The following is a 21,527-nucleotide window of genomic DNA, read 5'->3' on the forward strand; positions in this document are numbered from 1 at the left end:
AAAGTTGCAAGCAAGTCCCTCAGGGCTCAGTGCTGGGACCTTTCCTTTTCAGCATTTACTTTACAGATCTCTAAACAGAGAGCCAAGACTTCTGTCAAACAATGTTTGCAGAGAACTGCAAACAGGGGCTTAATGTTCAGTGACTCTGTCACACCCTTACAATCCAGTATGAAATTTCCTAGTAAATTCTTGATGTACTAAAAATGGGTTCAAAATAAATGCCAAAAAGTGCAGTTTCATCATATTTTATATACAATATAACACTACAAAATGAAAATGTAGTCAGAACCTAGGAACTTAGGTTGATAACTGCCTCTTTTTTGACCATCATGTGACAATTGTCAGGAAATCCCTTTATTTATTGCAACTCATTTCCAAAGGAATATCATCAAGGTCTAAAGGGATAATCACTCCCTCATACTCAATACTGGTCAGACCAATTATTGAGAACAACATCCCTTTTGGGCTGTATCTCACTAAACATCTCAAACAATTAGAAAGACCCCAAATGTTTCCAACCCCCAAAAATCACAGGCCTAAAGTCCCTAAATTACCAAGGAAGGCTGGAATCTCTGTCCCTTTATCCAGTGTCTTATAGATGTTTGAGAGGAGATCACTGGCTCACTTATTGCACCATTAGCTACCCAATTGTTATGGACCTCCTGCATATCAACAAGTCCAATATCTCCACAAATAATAGAATCAGCAACCTAGATCTTTGCAAACAGATACATAAAACATTGTGGAGAGATAGATTTATTTCCCAGTGCCTTACAAACCTTTGGAATAAACACTCCATGCATATTAAGTAGGGTAACTCATAAGTTTCTGTCAAACATAACCTAGATGACTGGATGGATATCCACAAATTTACTCTGGGATTGTCTGGTATGGTCCTCCTGAAGAAAGGAGATGTGGCATGAGGGGGTTCCTGGCAAGGTGTGGATGGTCATAAGTATCAGTGGCCATGGCATATTTATGAATCTATGAAAAGTGGTGGTACATTAGCAATGAGACTAATCTGTGACCATTGTGTTAATCTTGGAAAATGATGATGTTAAAGGTAAGATACACAGCTCTTGATGCCAGTGCCTGTATACATGTGTGTGTGTGTGTGTGTGTGTGTGTCTGTGTGTATATATATATATATATATATATATATATATATATATATATATATATATATATATATATATATATATACATATATTGTGTTTTGGACTGTAATCCTCACTGGTTGGTCACATCTAGCCTGAAGTCCTTGGGTCTGTTGCTTAACTCTGTCTTCTCTCTGTCTTCTTCTCTTGATGACTGCAAATTCACAAATTTGTGCACCATGTCAAACTTATCATTTATAAATAATGTGATTGCAAAGAAGTTTCTGCACAGCTACATTCATACTGTACAAAACATTGTTTCTGCTGCATTTTATGTTATTGTTTTGGTCACTATTTATTTATCTTGGTTTATTGGGAAAGTCCAACTGGGATAAAAATGTTTTTCAAAAGTGGCCTGTGGAGAAAAGCTCCATATTTAACACCAGCTTTGACATATAGATACAATTCAGTTACACGATATCAGAAGGAACAAAAAATAGCTAAGTATACATACATACATGAGAGAAAAAAATAAGATTTATAATAGCTTACATAAACATAATTTAGAAACAAAACATGTACATAGCTTGCATAGGTATATACAGTGTTGAGTATTTTATTTTATTTTTTTATTTTATTTTATTTATTTAACATTTGTTTACCAGGAAAGTCTGACTGAGACAGACCCCATTCTCAGTGAAGGCTTGGGGAGAAATGCTCCAGACGCATGTCTTTAGCAGTATTCATAAGAAGATGGTGCAGACTTGTATTCTGCAAACAATCATTACATTGTTTTATGCAAAATCTTTAGGGCAGCAGCATTAGAATCACTGGAAGAGAATGATATGTGATTTAAACACATATTTTTGTAACATACAATTGTTTAATTTGGGTACTGTTGTGTGATTATGTCTGTCCATGTTTATAATCCAGGGCAGGTTTGAGGTACGGGTGCTCTGGAAGCACTATTGGAGTATTTAGTTGAGAGCTTTATCTGTGGATAGTAGCCCAGAATTTCTGAGTAGTGTTGCTGTGTGCAGAGCTGGGTACATGTTATGGAACTCTTTGAAATGCATGCCTGCAGATGTTTATATCTTATGTCTCACGTATCTTCATAGTCATACCACCACACATTCAACTTACGCAGTGTACAATTCATCTCAGTAACTCACCTACTGTAAATCGTCAGATCACTGCCAAAAATGATTTGAGTATCTCTGGCAGTTCACCAAGTTAGCACACTTTATCATTAAATTAATTAAACATTAAAAAACATAAAGTGTGTATGTTTTCTTTAAGCTTGCCTTAGACATTTCAAGTTGTCATTGCTGCTCTAAACTTCCTCTGATTTTGCTTGCACAATTTTGCACTATCCATTAAAAAAAAGAAAGTATCTTCCTTCTACTAACATATCAGCTAGGTGGCCAGCCGCATAATACACACACACACACACACACACACACACACACACACACACACACACACACACACACACACACACACACATACACACACACACACACACACATACACACACACACACACACTTTCCAAGGAAGGCTGGCAGAATTCTCCAATTTCTCACAGCTTTCTTCCTTGTCCTAGTCGTATTGCCACTGCTGTGAACAAAGTCAGATGTTTCCAGTTACCTGTCTGCTCCTTAACATGACTGTTAATGTCTCTTTCATTGGTAGCTGGTTAAAACTCTCTTGAAGGCATGGCAGTATAGTTTATTATGACACAGTTTAGATAATTATTGCCTTCTTCCAGCTAAAGAACAGTTCATACATACATTTGTAACAAATAAATGCCAGCTACAAGAGCTTAAAAGCAAATAAATTAACTTTTCTTAAGTAATGAACAAAATAGTAAAAAAAAAATACTGCAAATACAGAGGGTGGCACATAAGACAAGCAAAATAAAATGCAGTAAATATAGAAAGGATACATACAGAAAAAAATAACTCTAGATATCTAAGTTCCCTTGCTAGCTGGTAAAAGAATATTTCCCTGACATAGCTACTTACAGACAGTTATTATAATTCTGCAGGCAAGTCTGCAACTACATTTAGTTTTCCATTATCTCGTTCTTCAGTAACACTACATTAATACAGAAATATACAGCGAAAAGTCCTATGCAAGTTTCAGCGTCTTCTGATGTCACTGCTACTATGGAAACGGGTCATAAACCAGATACAGCCACATCAAACACAGCAGTCAGAGTTTGGCAGAATGCCTCCATGTTGGTTTATACTTGAATTAACACTGTTTGGGATTAAAACAAAGTCTAATAGTGACTGTATTCCAATGCTGTTTTATCCTTGTTTGTTATATTAGAAGAAGGTGCTGTCATGTCTCAAGAAAATCAGCACATCTCTCTGTCATTTGGCATCTGGACAAACAAAAGTGTATCCTTTTTCTGATTAGAACATTCATTGCAGATAAACATCAAGAACAGGAAAAAACACACAAAAAAAAGATTAAATTTGGCTTCATTCTTCCTGGTATCAACATAATTCATAGATTAGCCTGCTATTACCCATGTTTTCACAGTACCAATAAATAAAATGTGTTTCTGATTTTACACGTTTGTCTTTAAATGTCTTTTAAGTATCTAGGCCTTTGTCCACACTTTTGAGTGACAGGGAACTATTGTTACTATGCACCACTCTTTGCTGATTATAGACAGCTCTGACTGGGCCTGTCTTCTTTTATTTCTTTTCCTGTGATGCAGCTAGATCAGAACTACTACCAGCTTATTATACCTCCAGATGTGTTTTAATTATTGAGTATTGCATAATAATCTAACTTAATATCTTGCTGTCTCTTTCTGCAGATTTAAGGAATTGTGAACCTGGCTGGGAAAAATTCCAAGGCTTTTGCTACAAGCATTTTACTATCAGGAACAGCTGGGAAGAAGCAGAACAGAACTGCAGGAACTGGGGAGGTCATCTAACCAGTGTGATGACCCCTGAGGAGCAAAACTTCATTAACAGTAAGGCCGATGCGTACTGGTAATACATTTCAAGTCTTCCCCTTATTGCTTGCCTCACCTTATATATTGCATGTATGCACTATATTTGAAACTTCAGTTAAATAAATCATAAATGTTGATGGTAGGTGTATTAAAGAGATTTGGATAACAGGCAAAGCATATGATGGCACATTGTTGTGGAACGAATGTGAAGCACGGGCAGAAAAAAAATGGCCACCATATTGTTTATGCTTGCTACATGCAGATCACTGTTGAAAAATGCAGTTTGGTGAGCATAAAATTAAAACAAAATAAATACAAAATGAAATAAAATCTGTTTAAAAAACTCAAGCAGTTAAAGTAGTGTGTGTGTGTGTGTGTGTGTGTGTGTGTGTGTGTGTGTGTGTGATTACGGCAAATTCGTGGGTGTGTGTGTGTGTGTGTGTGTGTGTGTGTGTGTGTGTGTGCATGTGGGGGGGGGTGAGTTTGTAGGTCTGTGTGGATGTGTGTGTATGTATGAGCATTCCTCAGCATTTGTGTTTGAGTCTGTGTGCACCTGTGTGTGTGTGTGTGTGTGTGTGTGTGTGTGTGTGTGTGTGTGTGTGTGTGTGTGTGTGTGTGTGTGTGTGTGAATGAGTCTCTGTGTTCTGTGTGTGTGGGGGGAGGGTGAACATTAAATACTTGGATAACTTTTAATTGTGAAGTGCTTTCTCCAACAATTACATATGTTACGAAACATTAGTTGGAGGAACTTTTTTACATCAAAAATATAATAAAGTGTATATACTGATAAAAAAATAGAAACTTCAACAGAGAGCTCATTATCTAAGTGCAATAATGCCCTTCAGAGTGGGCATTACAGAGATGTATCAGACTTTTTCAGAGGTTGTCATATCAGAGCCTGGGAAGTTGGGCTTCACAACACCCCCATATGTTTCATTATTTCCTTGTAACCCCAACGATCTGAGGTACAATTTCTTACTTAATGCATGCATATTCAGATGGCACACTTCAAGTGATGAAATAGCAAATTTTTTCTATCCATTTTGTAATTCATTCAGAAATGAAAAAGGAATGCTTCTGAACAGTGGCGCAGAGTATTTGATCTAGTTAGCTGTGCTGACTCAGAAATAAGTTAACAATGAAGATGGCAGAAGGCTGCTTGGGGAGGCTGGAGGGCCAGAGTGACTGTTGGTCAGCTATCTTCTCTCAAGGATAATTGTGAGCGTTGCTCTGCCTGGCAGCTCATGAGTATCCAATGTGTAAGAAATGAACACGAATGACAGGGCTCAACATTTATGTCACTGGGCATTGTGCATTATGGGTGAGGGGAAATGGGGGGGGTGGACACTGCAAAAAAAAATATACTATCTATCTTGAAGTGTATTGATTTGATGGGTTCATCCTTCACTCTTTGAAGGGACTGAGTAACATGGCTATTAATAGATTGTCTACCAGTGGCTTGATGGTGAATTAGGTGAAACAAAAAAAAAACAAAACAAAGGAAATCACTTGCTTCAAAATGCAAAATAAACACCTTAACAGAAAGCATTATACAATGCATTTTTAATTTAGCACATACATTTTAAGATCCACAGAATATAATCTTCCTTAAAAATAGCTTTCATAGTGTGAAACCTGATCATTATTTTACTTAGAATAAATCTACACATATTTTTACTCAGGTGAAGTGTTATGTCTTATTCACTAAAGTAAAATTAACAACTAGAGTACAGCTCTCTGTTTTACCATACCCACCTCTCCATCCAGATAAATCAGCACACACACACAGACACACACACACACACACACACACACACACACACACACACACACACACACACACACACACACACACACACACAATATACACTCCAACCTATCTCCTCAACCACTCACTGCCCAACACCTACAAACTCCTCCTTCTAAGGCCAACACCATTATGCTACTAGTAACTCATGACAAAAACTTACACTCTTCCTTTTTCCTCCTATTGGCACAACTACGCAATCCACCAGTATATCTCTCACTCACCACATACATCCCCACACAACTCTAGTTCAACTATGTCTTTACTTAATCTACTAACTTCAATAACCCTAATCTTACTGGCACAAGCTACTTCCTACTACCTCACTAATCCCAGAACACCTCCTCATCATGCCAGTGCTAACTCTATCATTACTCCTAATGTTCATGCTAACATCCACATTCCTCCCTCGATATTTCATATTCCTCCATTTCACCACTCCCACAATAAAATACCACATTCATATTACTAACCTACTCCACACCATAATACGTGTATCCAAAATACCCCTTTCTGGTGATGTACACCCAAACTCTGGTCCCAAAAGTACACTTAAGCACCCAACAACACAAGTCCCAACACTCCCCACTGCACATCTTCTCATTAAACCCTCTGACCTGCTCATACATAATATTAACATCAGAAGCATCACAAACAAAATCTCCGACCTACATGCACATCTCTCCCACTACCCTCCCGATATTGTAGTTATTACTGAAACATGGCTAAAATCAGAAGTGACTAACAATGAATTAATTCCTCCTGGCTACAACATTGTGTAATGATAGAACTGAAATACAAGGTGGAGGCATTGCTATCTTATTTAAGAACCAGTTAAACATAGAAATAATAAGCACTCCATTACCTACTTTAAAAACAGCCAAAATAATACTCACTAAGCTACTCCTGAACAAGAAAAAAGCTATTAACCTAAATGGCTGCTACCTTCCCCAGGTAATAATATTGATGCAGTAGAAAACATACTTAACTGGGCGTCTATGTCATTACCACAAGAGACCATAACACTAGGGGATTTTAATATCGACTGGCAAACTTGTGACTCCTGTAAACCTACTAACTTCTTAAACCTCTGCGGGTTCTCTCAGCTTATCAACCGCCCAACCAGAGTCTATAAAACCACAAAAAGGGAATCAGTACTTGACTGAATATTATCAAACAGGCCAGATAACATTAGTAAAACTGGCTGTCTCTCTGACAGCCTTAGTGACCACCTCTCAACCTATCTAATCAGAAGTCAAACCCATATAGTAAAATCTACCTTCTACTAACAGATAAGAAGTAAAATATTCTTTAACCCCAATAGCTTTACTACCGATCTATCAAGTTGTAACTGGCACCCCCTAAGAACACATAAATTGGATGATGCTGTATCATACTTTATCTCAACTCTCCTTTCAATACTAGACCACCACTCATCCTCCAGAACCATTCAAATTAAATCTAACTATGCCCCCTGGTTATCCAAGGAGACTAGAGCACCACTGTATAACAGGGACAAAGCTTGGACTAACTGGAAAAAGACTGGTACCAATACTGATAAGCAAAATATCTTGAGCTCAGGAACAAAGCAAAGAAACTAATTAAGATTGATAAAACAAACTATTACCACAGCACTCAAAACTGATATCAGAACAATCCTAAAACATTTGGGGCAGCCATAAACAATCTTCTTCACCCAGGTAAAGGTAGCACCCCTGCTCCTGTTAACTCTGACAGGTCAACAAACATACCAACCCAGTTCAACAAATTCTTCACAGACTCCATTCTAACCCTAGCTAAATCGTATACACCCCCAAATACCATCAAACCACCCAACCTCAATACTACTGATCTGGGCTTCTCTCTGCAACCTGTCCCAGTCCCCACTATTAAAAAGATGCTTACTAAACTTAAACCTACAACTCTCTCTGTAGGCAATCTACCAGCTGAATTCTTAAAGATTGATGCCAATGCTATTGCATATCCCATAACAATCCTCATTAATCACTCTATAACCGAAAGCTTAGTTCCCCACCTCAGGAAAATTGCCTATATCACCCCACTCCACAAAGTAGGTAACTCCAAAGAACTAACTATCACCTGATCACCATATTCTCTATGTAACCCAAAGTCCTTGAAAGATGTGTGCAAACACAAATTATGACTTTCCTAAACTCTCATAATCTACCAACTAAAACACAGCATGGCTTTAGATCTTCACACAGCACCACTACAGCTCTTATGTCCTTCAAACACACAGCCAACAAACACAGAAACAAAAGTAACTACGTCTCAGCCACGTTCTTGGACCTCTCCAAGGCCTTTGATATGGTACACCAAGACAAATTCATCAACACACTTACAGAATTAAATCTGAGCCCATCCACCACTTCCTGGTTCAGAAATTACCTAACAGGAAGATGACAGGCAGTCAGATGGCAACAGGAACTCTCCTCATTACTACCAGTCTCACTAGGGGTCCCACAAGGTTCCATTCATGGGCCACTACTATTTTCTATCTTTACCAACAAACTATACACAAGCACACTCCATGCCTCCATCATACAACACATAGATGATTCCACACTCATCTGCTTTTCTCCCTCCCCTGAGACCCTCCACCACCAAATACAATCCTTCTTTCTTGCTGTTGAGCGCTGGCTCTCAGATTCACAACTAATACTAAACCTGAATAAAACTCATCTTATTATCTTTCCATCCACACAACACTCCTCCCATATTATTAACTTTAGCATTACCTCCAGTAACAACACAATCATATCACCAGTTACTCACACAAAACTACTGGGGGTTATTATAGACAGCCAATTGAAATTTGATATACCTATATCCACCGCCGTAAAGAAAGTACATAGAAAACTTGCCATGCTATACAGGAACAAACAGTTCCTAACTGACTCCACCTGGGCCACCATTGCATGTACCCATCTCAATTCCACACTGTTATACGCATCACCAATATTCACCAATCTCAGAAAATCAGACCTTGCCATTCTTCAAACCTGCTATAATAAAATTGCGAAATTTGTCCCATCGAACCCATCACTGCACTCTGCTAAAAACTCTTGGTTAGCTGGAACTTCCCAACCTTATTCTTTATAACCAACTTATAACAACCCACAAACTTCTTTACTCCCCTGACAAAATCACTGCTCTGCAAAACCTACTTCACCCAAGTGCCAAAACTAGAGTTCTGTGATCAAATCAGAAACTCCTACTAGAAGTAACCAAAGCCAGTAACTCCGCAGGCACTTCCTTCTACAGCAACTCTGTTGCTAAGCAGTGGAACTGTCTCCCCCCCCCCAACATCACAGCAATAACTACCCTCACCCCCTTAAAAAAAGGCCATAAAATCTCATCTACAACATCTTTGTTTATGTAAGTGTGACATCCCTAACTAATCCCTTATTAGTACTTTCACCCTACTAATACAGCTGTCTCTCTGTATTCACTCCACCCACCCACCTACTTCACCTTTTTCTCACTCTACTACTCCAGTAACACTTCCCCTCTCACATCTCTCTGCTTCTCCCACTAAGTGTCCTCTTCCTTTCCTTAATCCAACTGACTTCCTACACAGCCCACCTTCCAGTACTAAAACTACTTACACCCTTAGCATTACACTTCATCCTCTGCATGTCTGCAACTCTCCTGCTTACCCTAACTTTACTCTCTACCAACCCCTCCACTCCCAACTCATTACTTCCCTAAAAATATCCATCCCCTCTCCCCTCTACTCAGAACTCTTCCTATCCACGCTATCATTAACACATATTTTATCCTGCCTGCTATATTATAATGTAAATATAACCCAACTACTCTGAAGTGCTTGATGTTTAGACTCCTTATTTGTAAGGTATTATTTTTCAGCAGCATTATAAATAGACATAAAAATGTCTGGATGTTATATATGATTGCATGTAATCCATCTGTATATCAACTGTCTAGTGTAATATTTTACTCTGTACATTGTGCTTTTCTCCCCGGGCCTCCGCTGAAAAAGGACATGTGTCCAGTTGGACTTTCTCAGTTAACAAATGTAAAATAAATAAATAAATTATGTCACAGTTTTCATACTTACATTATTAGTCAGCTAGACAAAGATACCAGATGTAGAGGCTACAGAGAGGAGTGGGGCCCATTTTATTTAAACCTTGAAAGGTAGCAACAAGGAGTGATTTAAACCCTGTTCACCCTCTCCCCTTATTGCTCATAAATGACTTTTGGCTGTAAGGAGTACAGAATGGGTGCAAATTTCATATCTCTCAAGTGTACCTCATTATGAAAAACGTTCTTCATTGTGAGTCTTAAAAAGTTCATCTTCTATATTGAAATGGCCTGGCGCACATTCAATTTTAAGAATATTTTAACTGATATCCATGATAAATAATACTGAACCATACTGATTCATCAAAATACTCAACCATACTGATTCATCAAAGTAAATTTTTGCAAGTATAAAGTGTAAAATAACACATTTTATAAACATGCTAGGGACTTACTAGATGAAGTTGTTACTGTTACACACTTTGCTCATTTGTTCCTCATTGTGACAGTTAGTGTTCCACATTTTGGAGCCGGAAGGTTGAGTGCTATAGCATGTGTCCTTTTCTTGAAGACTTCCAGTGTTTTTTTTGTTTGTTTTTGTTTCCAAGTATCCCTAGATCCTTTCTTTCCCAACACTTTTATAATTATGCTCCCAGAGCTGATACAGCCCAAGATACACTGACTCCTGTCCATGACAGCCTAACATGCTATGACTTCTGCTTGTAGTATGACTGGATTCTTCTAATGACAGCTTTAAGATGCTATGCCCATGCTAGAAAGCAAATTTGCTATTCGACAAGGGACTTTGCCAGTTTTGCTGCATTGTTTATCCACCTGTTGTGCTTATTTTGAGTTAAGTAGACAATGCATAGCTGCTCATATAAGTTCATGCCCACTACTGAGTAATGAAGGTTTTACGGACCTAGCCTGTCCCTTTCTGTAAGGAATCAGTAAACTGCAAATTCTTATTAGTCATCTGCACATTTCTTTGTTCTCAATCCTCTAGACTTTGCCAAGAATTGCACTGTTTACAACATATATTTTAGTTTGCATTTGTATATATATATATATATATATATATATATATATATATATATATATATGTGTGTGTGTGTGTGTGTGTGTGTATTTCTATATATATTCATACACACACACACACACACACATATATATATATATATATATATATATATATATATATATATATAGGATTCTACTTTCAAATCTCAAAATACTGAAATACTGAATTTCAGTTTCTTGAGATGAGAATTACGAAAATCCACTACAACAAAACATTAAAAAAGAACGCCACTATACTGAAAGTTCGTAATACCGAATTTTCAGTATACAACAATTTGTTTTTAATGTACCTTCCACCGTACAAATAAAAATACAAACATGGCTTTGCTCCCTACACCATCACAAACGAAAACAACAGACACACCAACAAAACCCTAGTAATCTAAGTTTAATCAGGGGACAAGCTCCCCTACACCCCCATGTGGTGAGCTGCACCCCCCATACCCCTGTTACTTATATATATCAACTCTGAGGTTGATACTCCCATAAAAAAACAACAAACCTACTGTTACTCACCCTATACTTCCATTGCACACTGTCAAAGCTATATCTGCGAAAAACACACACACACACACACACACACACACACACACACACACACACACACACACACACACACACACACACACACACACACACACACACACACACACACACACACACACACACACACACGTCACCTACCTACCCCAACCTACTCCTAAAACTTCCTAGCAAATTAAAACATAACACATTTCTATCCAAAAGTCTTACACACTACACACCTACCTGAGTCTCTGCATGTAACCACACATTGGCCATCATGTCTACATCCCAGAAACCACTACACCTTAAAGTACAGCATACTATACACAACAGACCACACCACAACGACTTCAGATTCGGCATACGTTGTTTTGTCATTATGCAGTTTCGAATAACTGCACTTTCATGATTCTCTTCTCGAGATACTGAAATTAGGTATTTCAGTATTTATAGATTTGAAAGTAGAACCATATATATAGATTTAGATATAGATATATATGAATGAAAGTATGTAATTATGAATCCTGTTTCCTAGGATTTCTGCCCATCACAGCCATCACATGTAAATATATATCAAGATACCTAGGGCTGAAGTTAATTTATGTACTACAGATGCATAAATGACTGTATATTATAAGAGAGAGAGAGAGAATGGCTAAAGTATGTAGCCTACAAACACAAGGTGCAGGGTATGAGTCCACATGTGGTAATGGGCTAAGCTTAAAGAGGCCCACAAGAGCAGTTAGCCTAGTACTAATCGATGAATCTATGAGACACAGGCAGATAGACATATGTAGAGAGAAAGAGTGATGGTAACTTTCATCTATGCAGATGGTAGTTAGCACAGAAGATGAAGACCTTGAGTTTTTACCAGCCTCCCTCCTATAGTGAGAGGTACATGGATTGATTCTTTCCACCTCTCTTTGCTTACTGTGTGAATCTGAGTAAACTCCTTGACCAGGCAGTGTTCCTCGATTGCCTCTTAATAGGAACACTTGTGCCCAGTGGGCTTGACCAGGCAGTGTTCCTCGATTGCCTCTTAATAGGAACACTTGTGCCCAGTGGGCTTACTTGATAAACAAATATTTAATATTAAATAAAAGATAACATCAGTTCATAGACAGATATCTTTCAAGGCAGATTGGCATTTATCAATGTATGTACTTTTCTGATCCTTAACAAGAAAAGCCCCAATGGGTGTGATCTCATTTACATGTGGAAGTCAGGGAGAAAAGCTTGTCAATAGAATTAGTATTGATACAAAAACTATATAACTAATAATGTAACATAGTGTAGAATATAATGCATTAAATGGAAAATGACATTACACAGCTAGCTAGACTGATGTGGGGAATTCAGAGGGGAAATTCATTAAAGAGTACTGAGAGATAACAGTTGTGAACCTGTGTTATACACTTATAATGACAGTGGAAGAAAGTGTGGAGAGACGGACATAAAAAAATGAAAGATAATACTAACTCTTTTACTGCAGATTCAAATGAACAACTTTGCTTAGCCATTAAAATTGATAATATTCATTAATGACATAGTGTGTTATAGTCTCTCTTTGGCTGTGATTATAAAACTAAATTATGGATATTTGTGTATTGTTATTAGTTAACTTGTAGATATACATGTATGCACATTCTAACATAAAACTGTATTTTATCTTAGATAATTACCAAGAATATCAGTGGATTGGTTTAAATGACAAAACTATCGAGGGAGATTTCCACTGGTCAGATGGTAACTTTCTGGTAAGCATAAATAAGAAATAAATGTGATTTTTTTCTTTCACAGGGTGGGTAACAAAGAATGACATTATTTTCTAAAACTGGCAACACAGTGGATGGGAAGGTCTTGTAATGTTTTTTATTTTTGATGTCCTGGTTCTCATATTTAGGTTTGTTCTTGCAGAAACTAACAGCCATTGCTGCAGCTTATGTGAAAAGGCACAGTGGTTGCAAATTACTTCCAAAGCTACTTACCCACTGAACACTCTAATCTTTAAAATTCTAATGCAAGGCTACTGCCCACCCCTAAAAAGATTACTCCAAATCAGTGATGAAAATTAATTCCTCAGGGGCAGCCAAGAAAGTACAATGACTTTGGTCAGACCAAGATTCATATTCACCATTGGAGAGAAAGGCTTTTCCAGAATTGGACAGACTGTATAGAATCAGCTACCTACAGATATAAAAAAATGAAACTCTCCCAACATTTAAAAAAAATTCTTAAACAGAATTTGCAAAATGAATCAAAGTGTAATTGTTTTTGTGATACAGGCTAATGCTACAGCAATCTGGTTTGGAATCTTAATTTAGTATCTAATTAGACTGTATTACTGCAAACTGATACTTTGTATACCTAATTGTATGCATTACTGCTCAATGGTATTCTGACTGAAAAAGATTAATAGACCAGCTTGCCTACTTGGTTATCAAACTGGAAAATAAATACTTGGGACTTGTGTTTTCTTCAGTGGTACAACAGATAACACACGTGCCTTTTGTGCAGAAGGCTCTGTGTGTATTATTTCTATACCAGGTAAATCGATTGCTGACATTTCAGTGTCTGATATGGTGGTGCTGAACTTCAGAGTATATTGTCCTCCAGATGGGACATTAAACAGAGCCCCCATCTGCTTGAGAAGTGGTAGCTCATGTGGATATAAAAGATCCCATGGCACCTATCGAAAGGAGTAAGGGAACTTCCCCAGTGCCCTGGCCAAATTTCCTCTAGTAGTTTAAATAACTACCTTGAGTTTCCCTTGAAAAGAGTTACTAGCCTAATGGTACTAACCTGGTCAGCAAAGGGTAAATAAATAAAAGAAAAACATAAAAAAATCCATAGTGAGTTATTCTGGGACATGAGTGCATTTGTCTGTGGTTGGGATGGAAAACGTTTTTCAAGATTCTAAGACTGCTTTCTTACCTGCTTAGTTTTACACTGTGCCAGCATTCTGCACTAATATACACACTAGCTAACTTGATGTAAACTGGTTAGAACCGTTTTTCAAATATTTTTTTGATTCAAGATTCCAAAAACTGTAGTTTATCACTGATCACCTAACTTGCTATAGGACCGTTAATCCTCCAAATAACAGAATATTAGGAGTTAGATGCTGTTGGGCAGTATATTGTTTAGTGCAGGCTTCCTACAGTGCATTGGCAGAGTAATACCACTGTGGGCTGTGCATTCATGGATGCTTCTTTTTCCTTGTGCATCAGTCCTTGATTTCTTACACAGAAGAGGAATATTCTTGTCATGTTCATTGGCATTCATTGAGGAACAGGGAAATAGCCTATTAACTCAGGCCCTTATATCAGAGAAACTGGTCCGTTATGGTGTTACCTCCCAACACTCCCTAAGATATCCAGGTAGCTAATTAAAACTGAGTTACCAGTGACATAGGTGGGCATCTTGCCATTGAGTCAAATTGTTGACTGCTAACACAGATGTCTGAGAGACAGGGATGGATTCGATACAAGGCAACCTAGCCAGTTGCCTAGGGCCCAGTGCTGGCTTGGGGCCCAGACTGTCCTTAAAAAAATAAAATAAAGAAATAAAACAGAAACACTGATTGCCTATTCCACTGCACTGTGTGTGACAAACCCAGATTGGTGATTACTGCCTCCACTAATCTCTGTATGATAGTTCCAGTTTCCACTGCTCTGTGTGAGATAATTCTAGTCTCTTTTCGTGAGTCAATAAGAGTCTTCATCTAGAATTCCTGGAGTGCAAACTACAGAAGTCCAGTCTTTTTCTTGAGGAAAAAATATTTGCCACCGTGTCATATAGAGCCTGAAAAGAGGTCTTTTTCGAGACAGAGATGTTTGCTATTTGCTGCCATATGGTGTGATACTGAGATCGGAGAGAGAGATGCTTGCTGCTAGATTGGAGTAGCAAGCACCAAAGTTGAGTCTGAGATTGGAGAGAGAGAACTTTCTTGCTAGATTAAAGTAGCAAGTTCTGAAGTTGGTACTGAGATTGGAGGAAAAGATAGCTACTGTCAGATTGGAATTGAGGAAGGATATTTACTGGTGATGCAGAGGTGGAGGTGTGTGTGTGTGTGTGTGTGTGTGTGTGTGTGTGTGTGTGTGTGTGTGTGTGTAAATACTTGGCTCCTATAACTTTCAGTACTTAGAGTGTAAAGGAAGGAATCAGTTATAGAAAACAGAAACAGAAACATCTTTATTTGAGCAAGGTTCTTTGGATACTATCCTTGGTTTTCTTCTTTTATTGACCATTGACAGTGTGCTTATTATTTGGCTGTGAAGCTGTGAAAGAACTGGACAGCATGAAGTCTACACATTTAATATTAATGTTTTAAATATGAATATATTTGTATTTTTGCTTGTTTTTTTGCATTCATATGGGTATGAAATGCGCTGTGTTGGATGACAGCAGTCTGTCTTGTACTTAGATATGTAAGGCTATGAGCTGTTAAACAGCTGCATGTGTAGTGCAAGGTTTGATTCCCCAGCCTTCATTGGTCTAGTATGTAATTCCGATAAAGTCACTTCACTAGACAGTACTCCTGGGCTGCCGCCATCAGGTTGTCCCAAGCCGTCAGCAAATGCTTCACACATTTATCTTTTGAATTCCTGCTCTCTTCATATAGCCACTGATGAGTGATTCACTATATGCTGTTTGAATGAGAATCTCTGCAGGTGTCTTGTAGTGTAATGGGTTGCCAGATGCATTTTCAATAAGTGTGAGTTTCAAAGGAAGCGGAGTTTACTGTTGATCACCTGGTCCATTTTCAGTGTGAGATTGCTTTGCTTTGTTTAGCAAATATGTCTTATTTTTGATGTATAATTTTAAATTAAATCCAGTCACTGTAAAAGTTAGAAAAAAAAATAGTATACATGCTGACAGGTTTGAACAGTGTTTTATGGTAATTAAAGAGAAATGCCAAGTAATGGGATATTGATATGACTGCAAGGGTGGGGGGCATTGTCCTGCATAAGGTCCCAGGTGACCATGATCTGTCTCTGCTGGGAGGTACTACCATTCGTAGTGACAGAGTATTGAAGTTCAAACACACGGACACTTCTTTAGATGTTAACATAACTGTTATTTGACCATTTGACACTGAGAAAACTAAGAGTGTGCTAGCATGAAAGATAGTGTTCTTTAAGCAGTACTATCCTGTGACAATTCCAACCATAATGTGTTCCCTTATATCTGTATCAGATGACACCTGACCACCCAAGATAAGTTTTTACGATCTTCTAATGTGTGCTGCAAGAGACAACAGCTGCTAAATAATCCATTTTAGTTCACAAGATCTATTTTTATCTTGACAGTGGCATAGGAACAAAGTGAATGGAAATTGCAATTAATGGTAGCAACACTGAAATAAAATATAATAAGCTGCATCTGTAGTAGTTAAACATTTCATTCTGAATTATAAGAAAGATTCTAATTACAATTGTGTACTGTTGCAGTTTATTGCACTTGTAAAATCATATGTTTGAGCAAATGAATATGGTTATTTGTGCTCTGGTTCATTTAGACTACATTCAGACTGGTTGCATCCTTTTCATATTGCTGAAACCGGTTCATAAATTTGCTGCTATGGAGTCTGAATCATATATTAATTTGTCTGAATCATTATTACTGTTTGACTTTCTGTCAAATGTATAACAAACCTGTTGTGTGGATTCAAACATGGTTTGCATTAGCACAGTCATCCAAATGTGTGTGGAAGATTTTAGAGTTGCATTTCATAAGTCTGGCACTACCTGTAAATGGTCAGTTGTGATTAGTGTATCACCCTGGTATGCAAATACAAAGTAAAAAAAATGTTTGCCTTTTGAAATATTTGGTGCTGCAAGGATCTACAGTAAGCTGAGTGTAGAAGTACAGTGAAATAGCATGTCAGCAGAAATTTGCTGTGATATTTGCTGAAACTATCAGGTGAATACATGGGTGAACATACTCATGGGGTTTACTATTTATACTTCTGTGCCCCATGCCTAATAATTGTTTCAGTTCATGACAGTACTTAGGCATGGAAGACAAACTGGCATATGATTGCTCCAACCCTGCAGTCACATCTAATAGCAAACTGCTGTGGTATTATTAAAAGTAAAATTTTGTGGTTATTTATTTCATTTTATTTTTATTTAATTGGCAGAGTGGATTCCACTGAAGTCATGGCTATGTATTTTATTTTTGTTTTGTTGACTGGTCAGATTCCACTATGTAGAGCCCTCTCTTTTGGCAGACCCAAAGAAAAACACCTGGAAGTAGACTGAATGCATTTTACACAGTATTCAAAACCTTTTCACATCTTACAACAGTTGCATACATAGTGATTTGCAGTTAGTTGTTACAACTTTAGTCACCTTTCTGTTTATTTTGGCATTGCTGCAAAGAAATGTGGTCCAGCAGAACAATTCTTTTGCTATCTTTTTGTTAAAGTTGAGGAGAAAATAAAGTCTACATTAAAATTCTGACAATAGTGTAATAAGCCTATTACCCTTCTGACACAGGAAACAGCATTCTCTATTTGACAGGTATTGTGAGAAGTCATATGACTTACGTACCGGATCTGAGTCTGGTTCATTCTGAACTTTGTAAGGGCTGATCTGAATCTGGTTCATCTGAACTTTGTAAGGGCCGATTTTAAACTCTTATATCCATAGTTTGGTGAACACAGTCAAGGCCTATTAGCCATAGCAGAGCTTGATTCCCCAGATCCCATGTTAGAGCTTGTGGGTGCCCACATAGACTTCCAATTTCTTCTTGAATGTTTGAACTGATTGGCTGAATTTAATTGAGAGTGGGGGGGTCGAAAGTAATTTAATAATGAAGTCATGTTTGAGTGTATGGGTGATATTAATTATTACTGAGGCAAGAGTTCCCACTACTGTTAATATCCACAGGGAGTGTTGTAATCAAAGGGTTCCAAATAATAAGGGAATCCTTTATTGCTTTGTTTGTCAAGCACATCTCCTTCATTTCATTTTATGTATTTATTTACCTTTGTTTAGTGGGAAAGTCTGAATAGGTATGAAACCCCTTTTCAGCTGAGGCTCAGGAAGAAAAGCTCCATATAGTAATACGACAATGAAAAACATCATAACAACAAAAAATAGTATAACAGTGAAAAGCAGTTTAACAAAGATTCACATATATATATATATATATATATATATATATATATATATATGTGTGTGTGTGTGTGTGTGTGTGTGTGTGTGTGTGTGTGTATATATATATATATATATATATATATATATATATATATATATATATATATATATATATATATATATATATATATATATATATATATAAAACAGAATATAAAAGTATGATTTGTCACTAAGTGCACTTACCTTACAGTTGTAGAAGTTGAATTATGAATGAAGTGTTTTATATACACAGCTGAAGTAGTAGCCGCACTGTCTATTTAATGGCAATGTTGTGAGTACTGAACAAGAAATGGGGCATACTTAGCTCAATTGGATTGTTCAGAAAGAGCAATAATGAAGGTGGGCAAGAGATATTCATAGTTATTTCAGGAAATAGAGTAGCAATAGCAGGTTAATCAGGGTACAAGGCTCACTGAGTTTTATAACTGCTTTCCTTAAGGGGTTAGTTTACCTTGCTGAAAAAGTAGAGGAGAGGCAGTGAGATGGAAAAGAGGGAATCGCAGTAGTCTTTCCCAATAATACCAGCCACAAAGCCCTTTCCTTCTCTTTGTGGAGAATTTTTGAACTATTTCCAATTGAACCAGCTGTGTGAGTAGGTTAGAGAGCAATGTATAGGATTTTATTACGTGTTTGATATAATGGGGGCAATTACTTCTAATGGCACAGCTGTCAGAGCTAAGGAGGATCAGCTTGGCAACTCTGTATTTTTTGAGGATGGCAGTGGTTACATGGGTATCAAATGAAAGGCCATCATCTAGAAGGAATCAAAGGTCTTTTACTATTTTGTCAATTTTTAAATGTGATCCATCAACAGAGTATAAAACTGGTTGGTTGTATGGGTTTTACAAATGGACCTTCATTCCTAAATATTGTTAGCACGCTATGATGGGCTTGCTTTATTCACCATGGGCTACCATCATACTTCTCAAATGTACAGCTTTTTGCAGAATGTCCATATTTTTGCCTCATATTTTTGGTCTGTTCCTCATAAAATTTGTGGTTTTCTGGCAAATCACTGAGGATTGAAGTTACTAAATAATGACATACATTTGAGTTTCACACTTTAATATCCTTAAAAAATGCATATTAACACAAATTCTATCATTCTAACAATTTTCTAAGTTTATAAGAGCAATATTTAAATTGTGTCCCTATCTTTGGACCTTTGCAAATAATTATTTTAGGCTTTGTCCAAATTTCTTATGCTACAAGGTTGAGAGGTATGGCTACCATTTTGTTTGTGCGGGTATAACTCAATTTCTTAGGAATAAGCTATGAACTTATAAATGTATACTTCTGGGAAATGGATGCAGCTATGCAGGTAATAAGTAATTTCTGTCATGACGTTTCACTGTAATAACCTCAATTCTGCCACTCTACTTGATCTGGGAACTGTTGCATGCACTTTTCACTGCTATCAACTACATAGGTTCATAGGCAGATAATAGGCTAACAGTTGGAGGACTATTACAAGCCTAATCAATAACCATATGTCAGAGTCAAGCGGTGTACCTTTTTTCTTTGAGACTAAGACCTTAACCATTTAGTCACCCCCCTTAGATGAGGCTTGAACCCACAATCCCTGGCTTAGGAGGCTGATGCATTATATATTACACAGCAAGAAATCATGATCCCCATGCATATCAGACATTGTCCTAGGTTCTTGTAAGATATTCACTCCCATAAATAATTCTTCACTGCTGGGATAAACAAAAATTGTGCTGGCAGAAATATCCCTTTAGCTTCCGCTAGCTGTAACTTGATTTGATGTGTGATTACAAATTCTTCTCCAACACCCACTATAGCAAATGATTTCCTAATAACTGGAAGGGATAGATCAGTAACTGGTATTTATGATAAATTTTGAGATGGCTTCATATGTGTACTCGTGACAGCTGCTGCTCCTCTGTGATCATCTGTTTTACATGCATTATTTGACTCATTTTGTGATTTGACCTTCAGTTTTGTGCATAGTCTGCTATACAGCATGTAGCATTCAATTTTAAGGCCCCATTTACAATAAATACTGTTCAAACCTGTCAGTGTGTGTGCCATTTTCTTCTTCACTTCTGCAATGACTACAGATATTTGGATTTTATTAAAACCTTTATTTTAATTGCTATAGCACAAACACTGATAGACATTTGCCAAACAAAACAATACAGACTCACAGTGGAAAACAGACTTAGCATGAACAGTAAATTTCTCTGACATTGAAACTCACATTCATTGAAATGACATTGAAACCCAGATTCAAAGAAACTGCATCTGGCCAGTGGCAGATTAAGTTTACATTCAGGGTTTGTTTCAAATCATAGGCCCCTTGCACACATTTTTAGGACCATGCATACATGCATGTATTTTTGAGTCACCTTCCTGATTGTATTAAATTATATTCCTTGTATAACACAGCACTGCTTGTTAGAGTGTGTTTTAAATTTGTAGTTTTGAATGTTTTTCTAGTAATCATTGAAACAAAATGTATGAACCAAGAATGACAAAACTGCCAATTTCAGAACATTTCAATTACAGAAGACCACTCAAACGTCTGTCATTACAATTCACCAATATCAGTCAATATGTAGAATCTCTGCAGAAGTAAAACTCATCTGAATAATTTCACATTAAAGAGATCTGTAACTAATGAAGAGAGTGCTTCCAGCAAACAACTTCATATTTCAGTGTTTCATCTACAAATTCAGTGTCTACACCCCTAGAAGAATTAATTGCCTGTGCTACATTAAAAAGGTTGATAGGTTTGCAATAGTGAATGGCTGGCAAAATGATACCATGTTCATAGTTAGC

The 21,527-nt window shown here is 37.2% G+C and overlaps 1 protein-coding gene across 2 annotated transcripts in view; it reads left to right on the forward strand.

Annotated features, from left to right (window-relative positions):
- The window catches only part of BCAN (brevican), a 923,936-nt gene that overhangs the window by 758,234 nt on the left and 144,175 nt on the right, over window positions 1–21,527 (forward strand). For both annotated transcript variants that reach the window (XM_044079780.1, XM_044079779.1), the window contains 2 exons: window positions 3,933–4,091; window positions 13,228–13,310. In XM_044079780.1, coding sequence (XP_043935715.1) covers window positions 3,933–4,091; window positions 13,228–13,310 — 242 coding nt within the window. The remainder of the gene's footprint in view (window positions 1–3,932; window positions 4,092–13,227; window positions 13,311–21,527) is intronic.

Source organism: Protopterus annectens, chromosome 8.part0 (genome assembly GCF_019279795.1).
Source record: "Protopterus annectens isolate FY-2018-M chromosome 8.part0, PAN1.0, whole genome shotgun sequence".
Classification (NCBI taxonomy): domain Eukaryota; kingdom Metazoa; phylum Chordata; order Ceratodontiformes; family Protopteridae; genus Protopterus; species Protopterus annectens.